This window comes from Anoplophora glabripennis, unplaced genomic scaffold, assembly GCF_000390285.2.
Source record: "Anoplophora glabripennis isolate ALB-LARVAE unplaced genomic scaffold, Agla_2.0 scaffold443, whole genome shotgun sequence".
Classification (NCBI taxonomy): domain Eukaryota; kingdom Metazoa; phylum Arthropoda; class Insecta; order Coleoptera; family Cerambycidae; genus Anoplophora; species Anoplophora glabripennis.
In genome coordinates, this window is record NW_019416591.1 from 235,838 (window position 1) to 255,902 (window position 20,065).

Sequence of the window (20,065 nt, forward strand, 5' to 3'; positions counted from 1 at the left end):
TGTAGGTAGTTAAGTTCCTTCGTGCCGTTATAACAAATTAATGGTGACATAAAACTACCCATTCATAATTTTCTGTCTGGCCTCATGAAGTCAGGCACGGACACGTTTGTGCCGTGTAATTCAATTTCTCGTATAATATACAGGGTGATTTCTAAGTAGCGGTACACCGCTTAACTGTGGACAGTGGGAGACAAAGGATTTATAAAACAAAATAATGGCAGAACTGCAGTTATATATGGAGGGCTCAAAAGCCAGTCAGTTAAGTCGCTGAATAATATAGAAAATGAGAAAATTGGCTATTTGTAAAACTTGTAATAAAATAAAAATTCCCGTAAAGATACTAATAATTATTTTTATTGAGATATAACATTTCATACATTTCAACTTTAAGAAGAAACCTTCAATATGTAACTCAATTTGAAAAGTTACTTACGCTGATTGGCTTCTGAGTTCTGAGCTCTCCATGTAAATAAATACACAGGGTGTTTCCGACACGGAGCAGGGGCATGCACGGGAGCCCAAAATATGGTGATTTAACGTAACTTACCTTTATACTAAGCTGCATCCCCGAGATAATTTTAAATAGCAGCTACCAGAGCTGGGTAATTCCTGGTGAAAAAGTAATTAGCAATTACAATTCCCTTTTTTTCCTGTAATTGTAATTGTATTTAAGTACTTTTTTTTATTAAAGTAATTTGGAATTGTAATTGCAGCAAAATTGTTATAGGAATTGTAATTTGTAATTATATTATTTGAACTATCGAATTACAAATTACTTCTATAAGTAAAAATACTTTTTCCAATTACAATTACTTTTTCTAATAATTATAATTACTTTTAAGATCATGCGTATTGCGTAATTGCGTACAGACTTGCAGACTCCTATTATTTCATTTGAGGAAAGCCTTGTGCCGCGTGAACAATAAAAAGTGATTTGGTGAATTAACCTCAGAATTAACAGAGTACATTTTATTTTATCATAATTATTATTAATTTAGAAAATATTCGAAGTAAAAATATGTTGTCTATAGTATCAAGTTTTATAAAAATATATACTGTGTATCTATGTGTTACTGCTCTTATTTTGAGTTGAGAAAACTTCTGGTTCGGTTACTCAGCCTTTCACTCGTACTTGTTCGATTCGTAATTTTTTTAATAATAATTATTGCTTTCCAGTCTACCCAAAACTANGTGTACCAAGAGCATTAATCGACAGTAAGTGAAGTTCAAGTGAAGCATTTTAAACGGTTGATAAGGGATGATGCACTATTAAAATGTGTCAGACATAAAAAATAGTTACTTTATTTTATGGGGAATTTAATGCTAAATATTTTCTTATTCTTGTTAGTTTTAAAAAAACTGTTGTCTTCAACAAAAACACGAATAATAGGTATTGTAGCTGTGCTATTTAAAATAATCGAACATTCAAAAGTTGGCTATGAAACTTGACGATCAAGAAAAAAGTCATTTAATTTGAATAATTGTTTGCCGAGTGTTTTGAAAATGGCCGAGAAGTTTTCATTTAGCGAACAGGTGTTAGCTAGGTTTCTGTGAAGGAAACTACAGAAGTGTTGAACAATAAGAATTGTTTTTCTATTAAATTCTTCTTTTTCCTGATCATCAAGTTTGACGTTTAAATTCGTAGCCAACTTTTGAATTTTCAATGATTTTAAATAAAGCAGCTACAATACGTATTATTAGTTATTCGTGTTTTTGTTGAAAACGACAAAATTTTTTGAAAATTAACAAGTGTAAGAACAGTTTTAGGATTAAATTCCCCATAAAATATAAGCTACCAAATTCGTTTTCAAGACAAATGAGATACATTCTCTTCCATAAAATTGACTTCTAATTTAAAATAATTAAATTATTAAGAAAAACATTTCTATCATACTGGGATTTTTTCTGGATGAAAAGTTTGCCCTAGTTCTCGCTTCCCAGATAGTTCTTAAATAATAAGTTACAATCCGGATGCACTTCTCTTTAATAGTGTTTAGTTTTGCTCCTATATTAACTTTATTATCGTCACACTATCTGTTTAATTCCCTAATAATATATCAATGGCTATAATTTTTCAAGGTAATGTTGTGTGTAGTGATCGGATAAGGAAAATTATAGTAGGTATATGTTTCATACTCGTATATAGCTAACCTACTTTAAAGAGTAATCTGTAAGCATAAGTCACAGTTGGTTAATATCGAACATGCGTACTTTACTGTATTTGTTGTTAATATCCTCTTTACTATCTTTCTTCGTAAGCTCACGGAAAAGGGTAAGAATGTACAAATGACTTAGGTTTTCAAACACCGTCACTAAACAATTGTAACAGACCTTTTATTTTAGGGCATATTTTCCGAATTAGATATAAAACTGTTCACTGGCTTCTCGTGTGGCAAGAAAGAACACTCTTTTGTAACCATAGAACACTGGACCGTTGTGGAAAATAAGTTTACTGTAAATGCTACCATCACTGTTCTAGAAGATATACATTCGCCTCTGGTAATCCTTTGTAGACAATTGTAAAAAAAGAGAGTTGTTGCACTATTATCATTTATTAATTAAATACGGACAAAATAAGATCTTAATTTCGATGTAAGTTCCAATTTTTTATCTGTTGTATATTTTTAGACCGCAAAATGTGAAGTGTATAAATGCTTTTCAAGAGAAAGCCCGGACAACTGCGAAATATTCCGTATCGTGGAAAAGAAAGATTTCTGCAAATTTGTTCAACTATCTCCTTCACACAAATATTTGTTTGATAGATTTGAGCCGAAAGTCCCTTGTCCCATTTTGAAGGTACTAGTTTTTCAATACCTAAATACATAGTTAAAATAAGTAAAATATAATTTTGGGTGTGGTTGACATTTTTCTCTAATGTCTCGTTAATGCAAACTATTTCTTTTCAAGGGAATATATAAATTAACAAATTTCACCACCGATTTAACCGTGTATAATATGTTTCCGATAACAAGACTATATTGGAAAATTAAAGTTTATTTCATAGACTTGGTCACCAAGACTCAACATTTCTGCTTAACTGCCGACATTGACCGTTAATATTGTATCTGAAAAAGATTATGTCTATCCTATATGTTGTAATTTTCTTAGGTTAGGTAAAATAAAATTACTCTTACGAATATGATTTATTTTGCCTAGCTCCAGAAAAGCGTAATCAACAAAATAATACATTATGTGCTATGGTTTTCTCATGATAAGTAAATAAAAGTAGTGATTAATCTTAAGATTTATTTAGCCTAGCTCCATAAAAGCTTAGTCAATAGTAAGCCTCCACACACCTATTTATGTTTCTTCCATTGTTTGCAGAACACTTGTTGAAATCGAACACGGCCAATTTTGGGTTATCGCTATCTTGGTCAGTATCGGTTTTTTTTAGGGTTCGGATAATGAACGGTGGACTGGCTCAACGACGACGTCAGAAAGGTCTGAGGTCTTTGGACTGGTTAATCAAAAGCAACGTTGAAATAAGCCAATATATTTAATTGTTACGTAGTGCCTAAGCTTATCTGAACCAAAAAATACCTCTATGAAATTATAAATAAAGTTTATACGACGATATGTACAAACTAGGTAACTTTCAAGTATTCATAGTTCCAATAAAATGGGATAGTTTTTTCCTCAAAGAGAGTACCTACACTGAAATTATATCTGCAGAGCCAGCAGTTCTATGATCACTTTGGGGCTGTTACGTACACGAAGCACTATATCCGGTTGTGTATTCCCAAAGATAACGTCTTATTTAATTCCGTTTGCTTACATAACCTACATTTACCTCTGGCGAGAATACGACTGAAACTCACCTCTGGTGAGCATAAATCAGAATTAACGGCTACACTGGCAACTTCTGCAGCTATAAGAAGCTTTATAAGTGCCATGTTTGTAATCTGAATCGGTTTATGTAACGGTGACATCACGTTAAGTTTCTGCTGCATTTGCTGTAACGGCTTCCTAGTTCTGTTTTATTTATCCCTACAGACCATGATTAAGGATTGTTCGATGATTACCTACTGATTTATACGAAACTGCGTTGTGAGTTTTTCGAGGTTTTCAATATTCAGTCATTAAAATTATGTTAATATTGCTAGCTGCAAATGAGCAGAGATACAAGATTTATGTCGGAAATTAATCAATAACTGCAAAACTAAATTTATATTTCGCTTAAAAAATAAAATTAAATTAACCTGTTGTCCATGCCCCAATGAATTCTATTACTGTTTTCCCAAATGTGACTTGATTTATCAAATTCCCATTTTTTAATGTTTGTGCTCGCCTATTCACAAAGTATGCTATAAACGCATTTTTTTGAATTTTGAAAATAGTAATTATTTGGACTCGCCTTTGAGACAAACGTCCCTAATGTTGTTAACTGTTTATTAGTACATTTTTATTGAATTTCAATTCAGTATTAAAAATTTCATCTTTCGAAGAAATCAGATCGACAAACATTTAATTACATCTTTCTTTATACTTATCAATATGTTGATTCAAAATAAATTTAGATATTTGTCAGTATGATGAGTTGGTTTTCTTTATTCTAAATAATTGCCATAATTAAACAAAAAGGGTAATGTATCATTGTTTTATATTTCAAAAGCAGACTTAATTGTTGGTTTAATTCTTCAATGGTAAAAGACGAAACTGCAAAAATATATATATCCACGAAAATGTGGATTTTTCATTTAGTTTTCTTTAAAATAAAAACAGAAAAGTATTATTTAAAGCAGTTGCTAATGAAGACCTTATTGCTATTCCAAAATCGTGTTGATAAAATTCATTATTTAGTTGAAAATGTGTAGTAGGTACATAATATTTATATAATATTCTATAAATTCTATTTTTTGTTGATTTGGTTAGGTCTTTATTTAATTTTGTATAATTTTTCCGAGGGGCGATCCGCTGATGTAATCTTCGTACGTTTGCCCTGGAATCTTTATGTAATCTACGTAATCTTATCTGTAATCTATGTAATCTATCTGTAATCTACGTAATCTTATCTGTAATCCTCGCTGTAATCTATATAATCAGCTAATGAATTTCGTCGATGTAGTCGTTGTACAACGCCCCCCCCCCTACCTCATTTTCCAAAGAATGCCACAGAAACCTATATGGTGCGATTGGTCTGTTCCGAAGGGCAATCCGCCAAGGAAAAAACAGTCGAAGATTACAAAATTTCTGAAATCTCTTGTAATGTATCTGCAGATTTCAATATCAATTCAATAAATATTACAAATTTCATATAAATAATCAAGATTACAATATCTTTCAACCGATTACAAAACATTTCAGGAGATTTCAGAGTTATTTTAGTAGATTTCAATGATTATTTAAGATTTCAATAGGATTATTAGCAATTAAAAGAAGATTTCAAAATTTCTTAATATGGTTTCAAGGAATACGGGAAGATTACAATAAGTTTTGAATGTCCATTTGAACAAAAATAATTGAATTAACTTCAAATGTCATTCATTTCATTCATTAACAGTAGTACTTTGATTAAGAATTTCCAGTATCAGGCATTTTTTGGGCAAAAATTGTAACATTCTGATTAAGTTTTTTGTTCGAATGAACGTTAAAAACATTTTGTCATGACAAAAATGATAATGCTATTTTGAAAGTAGGTAAGTATTTTCCCAAAAACTAATAAATAAAAAATATATTAAGCTTTTATTAATACTTGCATTTAATACTTTACTTGTATACAGTGTGTTTAAAAAAGACGCGGCAATATTTAAGGGAGTGATTGCTCAGGTCAGTTTATAAAAAAAGTCCTATAAACATAGGTCCGCAAACGCTTCGTTACCGATCTACAGAATGTGAAATTTCATTAAAAAACAGTAAAAATTAAATTTCTCTAAAACGCAGCCCCTTATTATTACCTACTACAAACAACAGTATGTACCACATTTCAAAAATCAATCAAATTTGATAATTTGAATTTCTTTGTTCAATAATTTAAATTTCTCAATTAAAACAACATTGGGTTTAGGTGCGCAATAAAATGTTTTTTATTTTTTTACTCAATAACGGTGTGACGTACGGTGCGTATAATCTGAGGAAAGCTTTCTTCTTCATAATTGAACAAGGAATTAAAAAATTATATTTTTAGAAAAACCAGCGGGGTCCTATTTTTTTCATTAAAAATAGCTAGTCACTGGTAAGACTAAAAAATCGTTTTGTATTGCAAAGTACGCGTCTGCCATAGCTATTGACAGGCCTAAAATTTCATTATAATATCAAGAGGTTTTGGAGAAATTTAATTTTTACTGTTTTTTTAATGAAATTTCAACATTCTGTAGATCGGTAACGAAGCGTTTGCGGACGTATGTTTATAGGAACTTTTTTTTATAAAATGATCTGGGCAATCGCCCCCTTAAATATTGCCGCGTCTTTTTTAAATACACTGTATACAGGTAAAGTATTAAATACAAGTGTTAATAAAAGCTTAAAATATTTCTTATTATTTATTTTTTGGGAAAATGTTTATTTTATGTTACTTCTATTTTTTTATTTTTATTAGTTTATTGGATTATTATATTTTTATCTTTCAATAAAAATATATACTTACCTACTTTCAAAATGGCGTTATCATTTTTGTCATGACAAAAAGTTTTTAACGTTCATTCGAACAAAAACTTAATCAGAATGTTACAATTTTTGCGTAAAAATGATACTGGAAATTCTTAATCAAAGCACTACTGTTAATGAATGAAATGAATGACAGTTGAAGTTAATTCAATTATTTTTGTTCAAATGGACATTCAAAACTTATTGTAATCTTCCCGTATTCCTTGAAATATTATTAAGAAATTTTGAAATCTTCTTTTAATTTCGAATAATCCTATTGAAATCTTAAATAATCATTGAAATCTACTAAAATAACTCTGAAATCTCCTGAAATGTTTTGTAATCGGTTGAAAGATATTGTAATCTTGATTATTTATATGAAATTTGTAATTTTTTTTTAATCGATATTGAAATCTGCAGATACATTACAAGAGATTTCAGAAATTTTGTAATATTCGTACGTTTTTTCCTTAGCGGATCGCCCCTCGATTTTTTCCCTTCATTATTCATTAATTTAATATTTTTATGTCGTATATTAATAAAGGAAACATTTATATGTCAAGTCTGTCATTTATTTTAGTTTCCATAGATCTAGATCGAATCCCGAGGACAATATATATTCTTAAATTTTCACTATTTTAGAACTTTTATATAAATTATCCAATAAGTTTTTATTTTGGCTTTTTGGGTATAATGTTCCCTTTTAAAATTACAATTATTTAATTTCTCTCTAGATAATATTTACCTACATTTCTTCATCATTCCATAGCGCCAAGTAATACAATATTTTATATTTCATAATGACGCCCGATATTCCATAATTTCGTTCCAGTACTCATAAACCGAGAATATTAAGAACCAGATGCTCCAGAGCTCCCCGTATTTTTAATAAATTTCCTATTATTTCTTTCCTTTCGCACAAAGGGAGGGTTGTATGCATATTTTACGTAGAAAAAACACAAGATGTGCCACTGCTGACCCCAATTTCTGCCGTAGAAAATGAAAAAGCTAAAAAAATTTAATATAGCCTGCAGTGTGCTCATTTTTTCTCGCGTATTTGCATTATTTTTACGTTCCTACTCACACTGGGTCCAATTTATTTCCGGAACGTTTTCTTCAAAAACCTTAGGATTGTCTTTTATTTAATGAGAAAAATTTATAGATATAATTTATTTAAATTCGTTTTTAAATCACAATCCTGCCAAAAACAATTCGCCACTAGCCGTTGTTTATGACTTTTTGTAAATGCGGTAATCGAATTGTGTCACAAAATATTACATAAAACAATGCATTTAATTTATATATAAATGCTGTGTTTAACACACAAAGGCTTAACTTCAAATTAAATTCAATTGTTGGGAAATGATCACACTGTTGTTTAGTTAACATTGTTTTGCCATTATAAATTTTGTATAAATCATTTATCGCCCCAATAAATTTTAAATTGAATTGTGCTGCGCCCTAGCCTTTCGGGACCATAACACTGGTCGGAACGGTAAACTGAAATTACGCTTTTATCATATCGAAATGGTCGATAATTAAAACTCAAGATAGGTTAAAGCAGATAAATGTCCTTGTCTTGCCCTGTGACCGTTTGTTTGTACTGCGAAACAAGCAAAATGATATATAAACCTTCCCCCATAAGAGTCATAAGGGAAGAACGGAAAGAAAAGGAATTATAAAAGAAATAAGAGGTGCCGTATATTTCAGATTGCGTCCAACGAGGATGATTATATAGAGTCATTGTCGGCTTGTCGAAAACTTTCTTTTTGGGTTAAGTAGGTATTTAGTTTAATTCAGAACGATGTATTAAATTTGAACCAAAGTAAAACTATTCTTAAATTTTTACATCAATACCTTTCCCGTAGGATAACCGTGACGTCACACCGTGCTTTGTAAGTTGTTTATTGTAACCTAACCTAACGCAAGCATTGTGATCCGCTGCTCTAATTATTTTACTACGTCCTTAATTATAAATTTTCAGTTTATTAAAGATAAAGAAGCATATATAGGGTGTTTCGCATAAGAATCGACACAGAGCAAAAATATGGTGATTTAACGCGACATACTTTTATACTAAACTGCACCCCTGGCCTGAGAAGTTATAGGCCTTGAAAGTGGGGTGTGAAATTTCGAGTTTTCAAAACTATAAGAAATCGTTTTGCTGCACTAACATTTTGTACTGATTCGATAGTTAATATTTTAATATTCCATTAAAAAATATACAAATTTCACATTTTATATAATTTTTGCAATATTTTTTCGACTTATGTACGTATATAGTGAATGAAAGTCCTTTATTGGAAAACAACACACCTAACGGGTGTTGTATACGGTTTATATTGTTCTCTCCCCAATTTCGCGTTCCATTCTTTATCGTAACGTTATATGTTATTGTTTTACCGCTTGTTCGGCAATAAGAGATGAGAAACCCCATCGAGTTAGTGTGTTGTCGTATAATGCAGCCCCCGCCTTTGTTTTATACTATTCCCTTTCATCCCTTACGGTATGGTATTTATTACATTAGACCGAATCAAATTTGTTCCATGTTTGTGAACACGGCTATTCCCTGTTCCTTATTGGACTTCTATCAGACATGAACATTCGTAATATTATGGATATGTTGATGAATTCTAGCTTGTTTTTAGCCTCAAATCTCCTGTGAGTAAAGAACCGGACTTTGCTTTATAAAAAAAACACAAACCCGCCCTTGGTAATGATAATTTGATGAAAATTACGGACCCAAAATACCTGCACGCAATTTCATATTCGTAATTTTGCCCAGTTACATACAAACCCTGAAAATTTGCTTTCGCGAAATGCCAGAGAGCTCACAAAATATTTCGTTTTGGAAACTGTATTACGGCTTTAATCGTTTTACTCGCAGTAAAGCATTACTCTTTTTAAAATTACTCTAATAATTTCGTATCTCACATTAACGACAGTAAAATAATATTAGTCATTTTTGGGTATCATTGTAAAATATAAATCGAGGCAAAATGGCACCTTCCCTCTTCTGTCAATGTATTCTACCTGAATTTTCCAGTACCAACTTTGTACGTGCAACAACAAGAAGGGTTATATCGAAACGCCCTTCGGTTAGTATATAATGTCCCTGAAATCAGAAGAAGATAGCTCTACAGTTCTGGTATTTTTTTTATACAAAGACAAACATACCTTCCTTAAGGGATATGTCCACTCTGGTGAGATTTTTGTTACAACCGGCGTCCACAGTCTGGACTTGATTTGAAATAGATTACATACATTTCTTATCGTTATATTATAAACGTTCTGGGCTACGTCTACAGAGCCCGTCAACTCGGAAAAACTTGATATCACCTCTCTAACAAATAATAAAAAATATAAAACGTTAGTATAATCCGTAATGGCATAACTTCTAAAAACCAGTGCCTTAAAAAATCTATGTTACAACTATACAAAGCCATATCGAATACATTTAACTCAAAAGATCTGTTTTCGAATTCACAAATAAATCTGTCTTACCACATTATTCATTTCTCTATCACAACAAAATTCGGAGAGTCGAAAAAGAACCACGAGTATAACAAAGACAATAGACGCATTTTTCTTTATTACAAACATCATGTTACAAATGAAAACCGCAGAGCTATCACAAAGACGTGTTACAATTAATTAAGATCTCTACTATTACATATTTTCAACAAATAACATGTATTAACTCTATCGGGTCCATTTGGTATCAATTTAAATAAATATGACCTTTCTATTTTTATTTATTTATTTATTCATTCTTTGGCCGTCTCTTTACGCTCAATAAAATTTAACCCCAACTGGTTCCAGATTAAACACTTTTCGTATCGGGCAGAGCATATTTTCGGCATAGGGGTACTGGGAATGATCAGGTGACACGGAATTGTTTCAATAACACGGGGACAAAAGTATCCGGCAAAGCTTTTTTCGGGGGCTTTGTCGGTATGTAGTTGTTGAATTTATACATGACAACGCTTATTTGAAAATGTCACGTTCGCTGTAAAATGGATTTTGATGCAAAAAAATTAACGTTACGAAGATTCGAATGAACGTCGGTCGGTATGATATATGTTCGGTTCGGAATGTGATGTGTTTAAAACCGACTAAATACATGTGATTCTGCCGTATTATGTTCCCACATTCTAGCTGATTTGCTTTTGTTTTTGTTTTCTTACTATGATTGAATAGTATGCTTATATTTAGAAATTTAACAATTTCTGAAAACAAAAATGGGAAAAATTAGCAAAACAATTAAGCAATCCTTAAAAATGATTAGAAACCTCTTGATCCTAAACATATTCAAAATCTTTATCAGCTTCTTAAAGAAATGCGGAAATGGTCTGAATATTTTTTTATTAAAATAATTTCTAGACTTTTTAATATAATAATATTATCATTTGCTTTTATTACTCTACTATTTAAAAGGTATTCCTCAAATATTGTTTAAAAAAAATCGTATCAAATTAAGTCAAACAATATTCTTCGACACCAGGGTTATTGGTATGGAAATAACTATTTTATGGGCTACTTTGCCCCAGTTATAAATAAAGGGACCAAAAGAAAGTGTGAGAGCTTGAAAATCAGAACACAAAATAGCAAAAGCAAGAAAAAAGATGTTGAAGAGAAGATTGTGGAACCAGAACCTCCGTACACCGTTCGAGGGCATCAACTAATCGACATGGAGTACATGGCACAAAGCATGCACTTGTCTATTTACAAAGAACTTTCACGTATTTAAGATTATCTACAAACTGTGATCACGAAGTGATTCGCTTGGAAAAGTTTAAATATGATTTAGTTACATGCATAAGTAGCATACTACTATGATGCACTTCTGTGAATACAAATATTCCTTATAAGACAAGGATTTAAAGCTATTATTGTATTTATGAAAGTATAAAACATTTTTTATTATACTGAGATACGATTGTTATTTGCAGCCAAAAATATTTTTTATTTCTTGTATTGAAAGGTTATCGTGCTTTATAAATAAAACAAGATTTGAAAAAACATACTTCTTTTGAAAATTTCCCATTTTATTTTATTATTCCAAATAAACACAAGTTGAATGTATTCCATTTATAATGACCGAGTTGTGTATCGAAACGTTTATTTAAATTTCCCGTCACATATGCTTCTTCGTACTCTATTGCGCTGTTGCCGTTATATCTTAGCGTTTATTACTTGGTGAACGACAAGTCAGAACTTCTTGTGTTTAATAATTTATTTCACTGTGAAATGTGTGGTAACCTACTTTTTTTCTTTCTTTCATCTTTTAACTAACGTTTAGGTAAATGTTTATATTTTTTTCGTCTTAACATTTGCATTTTTTCACCCATAATTCGATTTTAAGGGTATGCATCATAACATTTCCTATAAGAACCTAAGTTAAACATTCCAATCATGGAGACTATACAAGGAGCCCGAACTCCATGTAAACAAAAATCTTACAAAAATAAGAGGGCGCTAGTGTTCCATATGTCCCATAGGTAGAAAGGGGAGATAAAAAAGCGGCAGTTTGAATTATAAATCAATCATGTCATTTTTGTGATGTGTTAAAAATTTTAAAATAAATAATGTAAGCTACTTTGAATTATATAAATCACGAAAATATGTCATTCCGGACTGTAATTAAACTAAATAGATAGTAAAAAATATTAGCTTTATGAGAAGAATTTGGTGTTCATAGAAAGAAACTAGTTTTCAAGGAATTTATGACGTGATCTTGTTAATATTAACCTATAAGTAAGGTTTATGTTTTTGATAATTACTTTGTTAAAGATTTTAGTTTAATGTTAGTAAAAAATAGTCACATTTTATACAGGAAGTTCCCTTTAAAAAAATAGTACCTAATTCTTGTATTATTAATATAGAATTTTTACTTGTGGTAATAAAAAATAGAATATAAAAAAACTCGGCGTTTTCAATAAACTTTTTAAAATATTACAGATGTCCGATTTTAAGTCCAGTGATTCAGATGACTTATTAGACGCATTGTCCAGCTTGAGTGATGATGAAATAGATTTACTCTAAGAAACAGAAATAGTAAAAAATAAGAACTACTTTGAAATTACTGTACCTGAATATAGTGGCCAAGTTTTTTTAACATTTACGTGTTAGCATCAGGGAAGTAGCTAACAGAATTGAAGAAAAATTTGCCATTTCTAATTATTTCACCCATGATTCTGGTAAATTTTGCATTGCCTTAAGCTCTACAACAACCAAAAAAGTTACATACTTGCTAAGTAACTTGTCTCCACAAATTATAGAATAGAATGGCCGAGATAATTAGGCAGTTGTAATCGAACAATATTTTGCCCAATATGAATTTCCAGAGGTTATAGGAATAATTGATGGGAAAGCAATTCATATAAGATAGGGTATATCACAATCCATATTTTTTTTGAATAACCAATAATATACTATATTAGTGTAACTGAAAACTGACTATGGAAAGTCGATAAATTATGGTTGGACAATTTCTAAGCTGATTGCCATGTTGTCGGTTTTGGCTTCTCAATGCTTCGAGAGTTATATCGCTCTCTTCTTTAGAAGAGATTTGGAACTGTTTCTTTTGAAGGTCAGAATGAGATGTCTCTCAAAATTTTGTAAAAATAAAATGTTTATCTACCAAAGATTTCAATGTTTTATTAATTGAATAAAAAAATCGAAATTATTTGTGCCTAATTAAAATAAAATATTTATTCATAACAAACAAGTAACAAAGTAAATATATATTGCAAATAAAACAGGAACTCTTCTTAAAAATAAGTAATACTTGTCTATCTTCTTAAAATTTCATTTTGTTCATGAAGCAATTGATTTCCATGTTTAAATATTTAGTAAAAGTAGTCAATTACCAATACAGATCGATCAGCATCGATTACTACACGTATCCTCTCTTTAAATTTTATATGATATCTGAATTTCAATCAGTTTTTTTACTAACAGGAAAGAGACAGCAACTAATTGGAAATGATTTATTCAATTCAGTAATGATAACGATGTCACCAGCAAGAATTATATGAAAGATACCAATTTAATTATTTATGCACGTAATATAAATTACAAGAATATGTAGAAATAAATAAAGTATACTTTGTTGCTGTTGTTAATATTATGTGAACATATTCATCGTTGCTTTGTCGAGACCTCATCACACGTCAACAGAACATTTCTTTTATTAGATTATACAGGACAGGATGCTCACTTTCTAGTATAATCTCATCGTAACTTAATTGCTCTTGATTTACTTGCTGTTCTTGTTGTTGTTGTTGTTGTTGTTGTTGTTGTTGTTGTTGTTGTTGTAACTGTTGCTCTTGTTGTAGCTGCTGCACCTGTTGTTGCTGGTGTAGCGGATGCTCTTGCTGTTGATGCTGCTGCAAAATATATAAAGAAACAATGCATCATTCAATTATACAATATTTTCACTTATGAAATCTTTCTATTTAAAAATTTCTCTACCGTATTAAGAATCAAAGAAGCTGCTTCCAACTTCCGAATTATTCGACCTTTTGCCATAATATTAACCCACTATTCGGTCAAGTTGTAATATAGAACTGCTGGACATCATTAGATTGAAAATGCAGATCACAAACGTACTGTTTTATTTTAAATCTGTTGACAGTCATTCACTTCACATACTATTACCATATTTAAATTATTTTCGAAACTTTTTATTTACCATTTATAAAAACAAATTGTAATAATTATTGACTTGACTTCTAGTTTTTAGGTTAATATACCTCCCCGATATATCTACTAAACTCAATATAAAATAAAATTGGTTGATATTTGCTTACTTCACTCGTATTTATTATGCTACATTCATTTGGGACATATGGAACACTAGCGCCACCCCAACTTCTGCCATTTCTTGGACAAATTTTGTCAATTTTCCCGTATGAGTTTGTGCTCCTTATCTAGTCTCCCTGATTCCAATCTTTGGCATTAATTAAAAACAAAAACAAATCGAAAAATAATTCACAGAACCGGGTTTCGCATTGCAAAAATAATATATCTCAATGATACGAAATTGGCTGCATTTTTTCGTAGCACCTGATCCTCCTTAAAGGAAACAGTTTTGTTTTTTGGAACGACCAATTTTACCGGAAATTTTGATCCCTTCCTTATAATCTCGTTAAAATATTTCGCGACAAATATTAACTTTTTGAAAAAACACGTGCCAAGTTGTTTACCGAATGATCCATCAGTTACATCCCTACAAGCCCTTTGTTAGCACTAGCGTTTGGATTGTTTGAATACCGGCCGTAAATCTAAGCCTAAATACTGTCGAAACGTTTCCAATATGGTCGTCCCGGATTCATTATGTATACGTTAGATAGGCCCAAGAGGCCAATGAGTAAGCTGTCATTAAATTGGATTTGCATACGCGTCCGTCAACACCGTGATAGATTGTTGACGGTAATTAAATTTTGCTTAGGCGTCATCGATCGCTCTCGGGTTTATAAGGTCTTAAATGGGAGCCGCGAAGAAATTCAACTTCTCAACTTCAACACGAAGTATTCCCAATTGACGCGTACAGGTACCGTAAAAGTACGGCTAGCTTGAAGGTGATGGTGTGTGTGTAAATAAGCAATGAAAATGTCAGACAGTTATGGATGTAATGCCCTTAAGGCTGAGTAAAAAGTTACCGAAATCAACCGCTAAACTAAATCCAAACTCGGCAAACGTTGTTAATGCTCTGACTGCCTGTCAAAAAAAAACAATGAAAGCCGGGGTTTGTTTTGAACTAATCCTGTTGGGGAAAGGGTTTGTAATATTTATAATATTTTTTACAAACAGCAAAATCCTCAACAACAGAAAGAAATGATCTTAACTTAGAAATTGGCATGGAAAAAATATTAATTTTCAAAATTGCACTTAATACAATAAAAAATTGGATTCACGTAAATTCATTAATTTCTTCATGAAATTTCTTTGATTGTAGAAAACCGTTATTGTTAAAGAAATAAATTATACAGGGTATAACTAAAATCCTTTGACAAGCTTTAATGGAGGACATTCTAAATAACAAATAAACATGAAAATTTTCTAAAAATAAATATCCTGAATTAGTGAATTGTTTCATTTTTAATTAATGAAAAGCTATACACATCACAATAACGAATATGTGGCATGTACTGTGTGTGTGCAAATGCTTAGTAGATTAATTAAAACTAAAATCTCATTTTCTAGAAATTTTTTTAAAATTTATCTTATAGTACCCACCATTAAAGTTTGGCCAAGCGTGCTGTTGGTCTTCATGCGGGAATTAAAAATTGTATGACAAATACCCTTTTTTTAATTAGATGTGTTTGTTTTACAGAACGACTGAATGTGCTTTACGAGAAAAATTGGACCAGGCTGGTAACAGAACAACTAAAGAGGTTCGAAAGGGCCGTAGTGGAGTCGGGAAAAATGGATGGGTCTTCCTCCTCCATTGGGCCTCATTGGAGCTTCGGGGAGGCGTTGTTATATTCTGTCACTCTACTCACCACAGTGGGTGAGAATTAAATTTGTACTATTTTTGTATAAAACATCTCTATGATTGATTGAGTCTGGAAAAAATTGAAGTGAACTGAAAAATGAACAATTTTTTTGCGTATTCTAACTAATGACTTTATTCCAATTAACAATTTATACCTTGATAAGTTGCCTTAATGAACACTAAACAATCAGTAGCGAAGATATGTGCAATTGCATTAATTAATTTATTAAAAAAAAAGTAGTTTGGCTCTGCACCAAATAAAGTTAATTCACAGTTTTCAATTTCAAATGAAAAATGTCGTTATTTTTTATATCTGCGCAGCTTTACGGCAGATTCGATTATTTAATTTTACTTCCTAGAATTCTTTTAAAAAAGTATTTCGCAATACATATTTAAATTATAATACGTATATCGTATGTCTTTCTGTTTAACATTATTTTCATATATCTTTATTTTTACGTAAATATATTAGTTTTTTTTATTAGTATATTGTTTGTTTCGTTTTATTTGTCGTGTTTCAATTAGGCACCTTGATTATCCCCATCTTCTAATTGGTTTATATTATTGGATGGAGTAAAACAAATAAGTAAGTTTCTGTTTTTAGGTTATGGCAAGCTATCCCCAAAAACAGCCTTGGGAAAGGTGGTAGCAATGATCTACGCAATAGTGGGGGTTCCCCTAATGCTAATCCTCCTGTCCGCCCTTGGCAGCGTGTTGGCCTCAGGGGCAAGAAAAGGCTATTCGAAGCTATGCTGCAAACACGAGCACAAATCGAAGATCAAAAGTCCTTCCGTGGGATACCACAAGGCCCCTGCCAGTCCTTCGGGAAAGCACTTCTGCAAAACACACGAAGGTAGCCCTAAAATCCGATTTAACCTTTCCACAAATAATTAACTCTTCATGTCTTCTTCTACAGACACAGCTTCGATCCAGATCGCCTCGAGCCACAGCACCCCCAACCACACCGCCGGTTGCAAGCCCAACCACCAGTACATCGAACACCAAGAAGTGCCAAAGCGGGCCATCTTAGCCACCGTACGGTCAAGCCACATGAGGGGCCGCTGCAGACAAGGCCCCGTTAGGCAAATGCTAGCCGACCCCCCCATGGCCGTGTGCCCCACGCATTCGCACGGCACCCCCGTCAAGAACACTCTCAACAGTTCCATCGTCGGGATATCGACTTCTGATCTGGACGACACTGACGACACAGATGAAAACGAACACATGTAAGTAAATTTAACATATTTTTTTAATTCGTATTTAGAACGTACATGTCGTAGTTAATTAATGTGCTTAAGATATAAAGAACTTGATGAAATTAAATTTGAGCTTATTATTATTTTATTTATTTTTTCATTTTGAAATTATCAACGAAACGCTAATTTTGATTTTAATTTTTTTTAATCAAAATCGGATAGGGCGGAATTTTTTATAAGGTACTATTTTTCTTGAAATGTTATTTTGATAATATTAGAGAGATAATTATAATTTGGTATGTAATATTGAGTTGGATTAGTATTCCTTTTAGTTTTGTAAAATTACTGTAGAGAAATTCGCCCTAGAGTGCTTTGCTTATACATTTGTTTACTCATTTGTTTCATGATATTTATAGAATATGTTCTGTTTCTATCGTGTTCTTAAAGCCAAGAGATTGTTCTATACTATACTGTTCTTAGAAACCCATGGAAATATCTGATTGCCATGATGTAGGTATCATCACGTGATATGGTTTATTTCTTTGTTTTTACAGAAATATAAAATTATTCACATTCATAAAGAGTGCTTTGAAAACAAAACATATAATTATTACTTCAAACAAAATTTTAACAATTCAGTTCAATTTGCATCAACACTGTCAAGTTTAAATAATCTAAAACATATTTTTCACATGAAGAAGAAATATGCTTCAAATTTAACGCCTATTTCATTTGAAGAATATCATTTCTTCGTCATTGTCATTGAAAATTTTATCGAACTGTCAAAAGTGTCAAAATTTCATGTTAAGATAATAATCAGATGTTTTGTTTTCAAAGCACTCTTTGTAAAATTGGATAATTTGGTGTCTTGATGAAAACCAAAAAGTGAATCATATCACATGAAAAAAAATGCTCTGAATAAAACAATGTGCAAGAAAAACAAAAGTTGGGCGTCGTATTTTCTTTTTGGTAGATGCCATGGCTAATACGACTACAAATTTGAATTCTATTTTCGACTAACAAATCAAAATTTTTGATTGTCAATTATTTCAAAGTAATAAGGACAAAATTATATAATTGTACATTAAACGCTTGTGTGTAACCAGCTATCTTTATGTTTTTTTTATTAAAAATATATATTTAAAAACAATTTCGGTTGGGACAGAGTCAGTCCATAAGCATAGTGCAGTTTTTACAAATGTCTCCCTTTACAGCTGCACCCACGACACGCCGTCCAGGATCCCCCTGATCTGGCGTCCTCCTGAGGGTCGTCATTCCCCCACGCCGCCCCCCTCACAAACACCGTCAGTGCCTGCCATCCTAGTGCTAGTCATCTTCGTATCGTATGTGTGCACCGGCGCCGCCGCCTTCTCCTCGGCCAGCGGCTGGAGCTTCCTGGACGCCATCTACTTCTGCTTCACGGCCCTCTCCACCATAGGGGTGGGCGACCGGCTGCTCCAGAGCTCCGAGCTGCAGGCGCAGATGCAGCTGTTCGCGTGCTGCCTGTACCTCTTCCTCGGGCTGGTGGTGGTGGCCATGTGCTTCAGTCTGGTGCACGAGGAACTCACCGTTAAGTGCAAGCAGGTGGCGAACAATATGGGACTGCTGCGGCGTTAGCGTTTGTCTGTGATTGTTTCGTTTCGAGGTTCTCGTTTATATTTCGTAATAAATAAGTCATTTGTAGCACCTGAGACTTATTTGTTTCCAGATCACTTTCCCGATCCTCCCGTATCCTCCTAACAAAAGTATCATCTCTGTAAGTTTTTTATTTCGACTTTAAGAAACGAGTTTCGTATTGAAGTTACTGTTAGGACTACCAAAATTAATTGTTGGAAAATAATGCCTCTGGTGTCTTCTATATGTTTTTTAAGTCGGTACGTTTTCAAGACGGTGTTTGCTTTGTAGTTTGCTTTAATTACTTGGGTGTTTGCACCTTTAAAAAAAATTAATGAAATGAACCAAATTGCATCAAATAAAGGATCAGTCGGGGGTTATTTTTCTGAAAACAATTTTGCCTAAGCAATTACGTAACGTAACATTTTAATTTATTTTTATTATAAGGGCCTATTTTTTATTTTATTTCAAATTTGAAATAAAAATGGTTAGCCATTTTTTTTTTTAAATTTAAATCTGACTACGCCACTGGATACTGCTTTTATTGGTATTGTAGTATCGGTTAAATCGCTCGTCGAATTAAACGAATACAGCGCGCCATCTCTTGGTTATTTTCGCCCATAATAAGCTTCGATACAGCTATAAATGCCGAGTAGGCAACGCCACAACACTTACGCGTATGACGGGTGGCCTACCCTGGAGGTAGATATATTATAAATTACTAAGGTTAGGCAACTCGTAATAAACAGGTGTAGAGCACTAAGTAGAAAGACAATAAAGTGGCAGTGTATTTAATAACGCCTTTATAATTTTATTTTTGTCCGCTGCATTTTTTGAAAATTTGAAGGTAACTTGATGCAGGTACGACTTGTAGAATTGGAATGTCCATGGTGTAGATGAAAATTCACAAAATCTTTTACACATAGAAAATACCAATAAACGAACATCAATAGTTTTAAAAATTGTTCAAATCAGAAAAATGTATATACTTCAAAAACATTAAAAAAAGTTTATAATTTGCATTTTTTCACCGAGAATTAATTAATTAACTTGTTTATTAAAGTTTTTACGTTCAAGATTAAAAAGCACAATTTTCATCAGGATTTCTTTTTTGTGACATATTTTTTATTTCCTTTCCAGCTACCCGAACACATATATTCTATATGATTTT

General features: G+C 32.0%; 1 protein-coding gene across 1 annotated transcript; it reads left to right on the plus strand.

Moving 5' to 3' along the window:
* Positions 1–2,191: 2,191 nt before the first annotated feature.
* Positions 2,192–18,897, plus strand: LOC108909093. The gene is made up of 8 exons (XM_018713327.1): positions 2,192–2,272; positions 2,344–2,499; positions 2,629–2,796; positions 11,087–11,324; positions 15,923–16,099; positions 16,689–16,937; positions 17,001–17,310; positions 18,495–18,897. Exons 1-8 carry the CDS (start codon positions 2,204–2,206, stop codon positions 18,895–18,897), a joined length of 1,770 nt encoding a protein of 589 aa, XP_018568843.1. The 5' UTR covers positions 2,192–2,203.
* Positions 18,898–20,065: the final 1,168 nt, after the last annotated feature.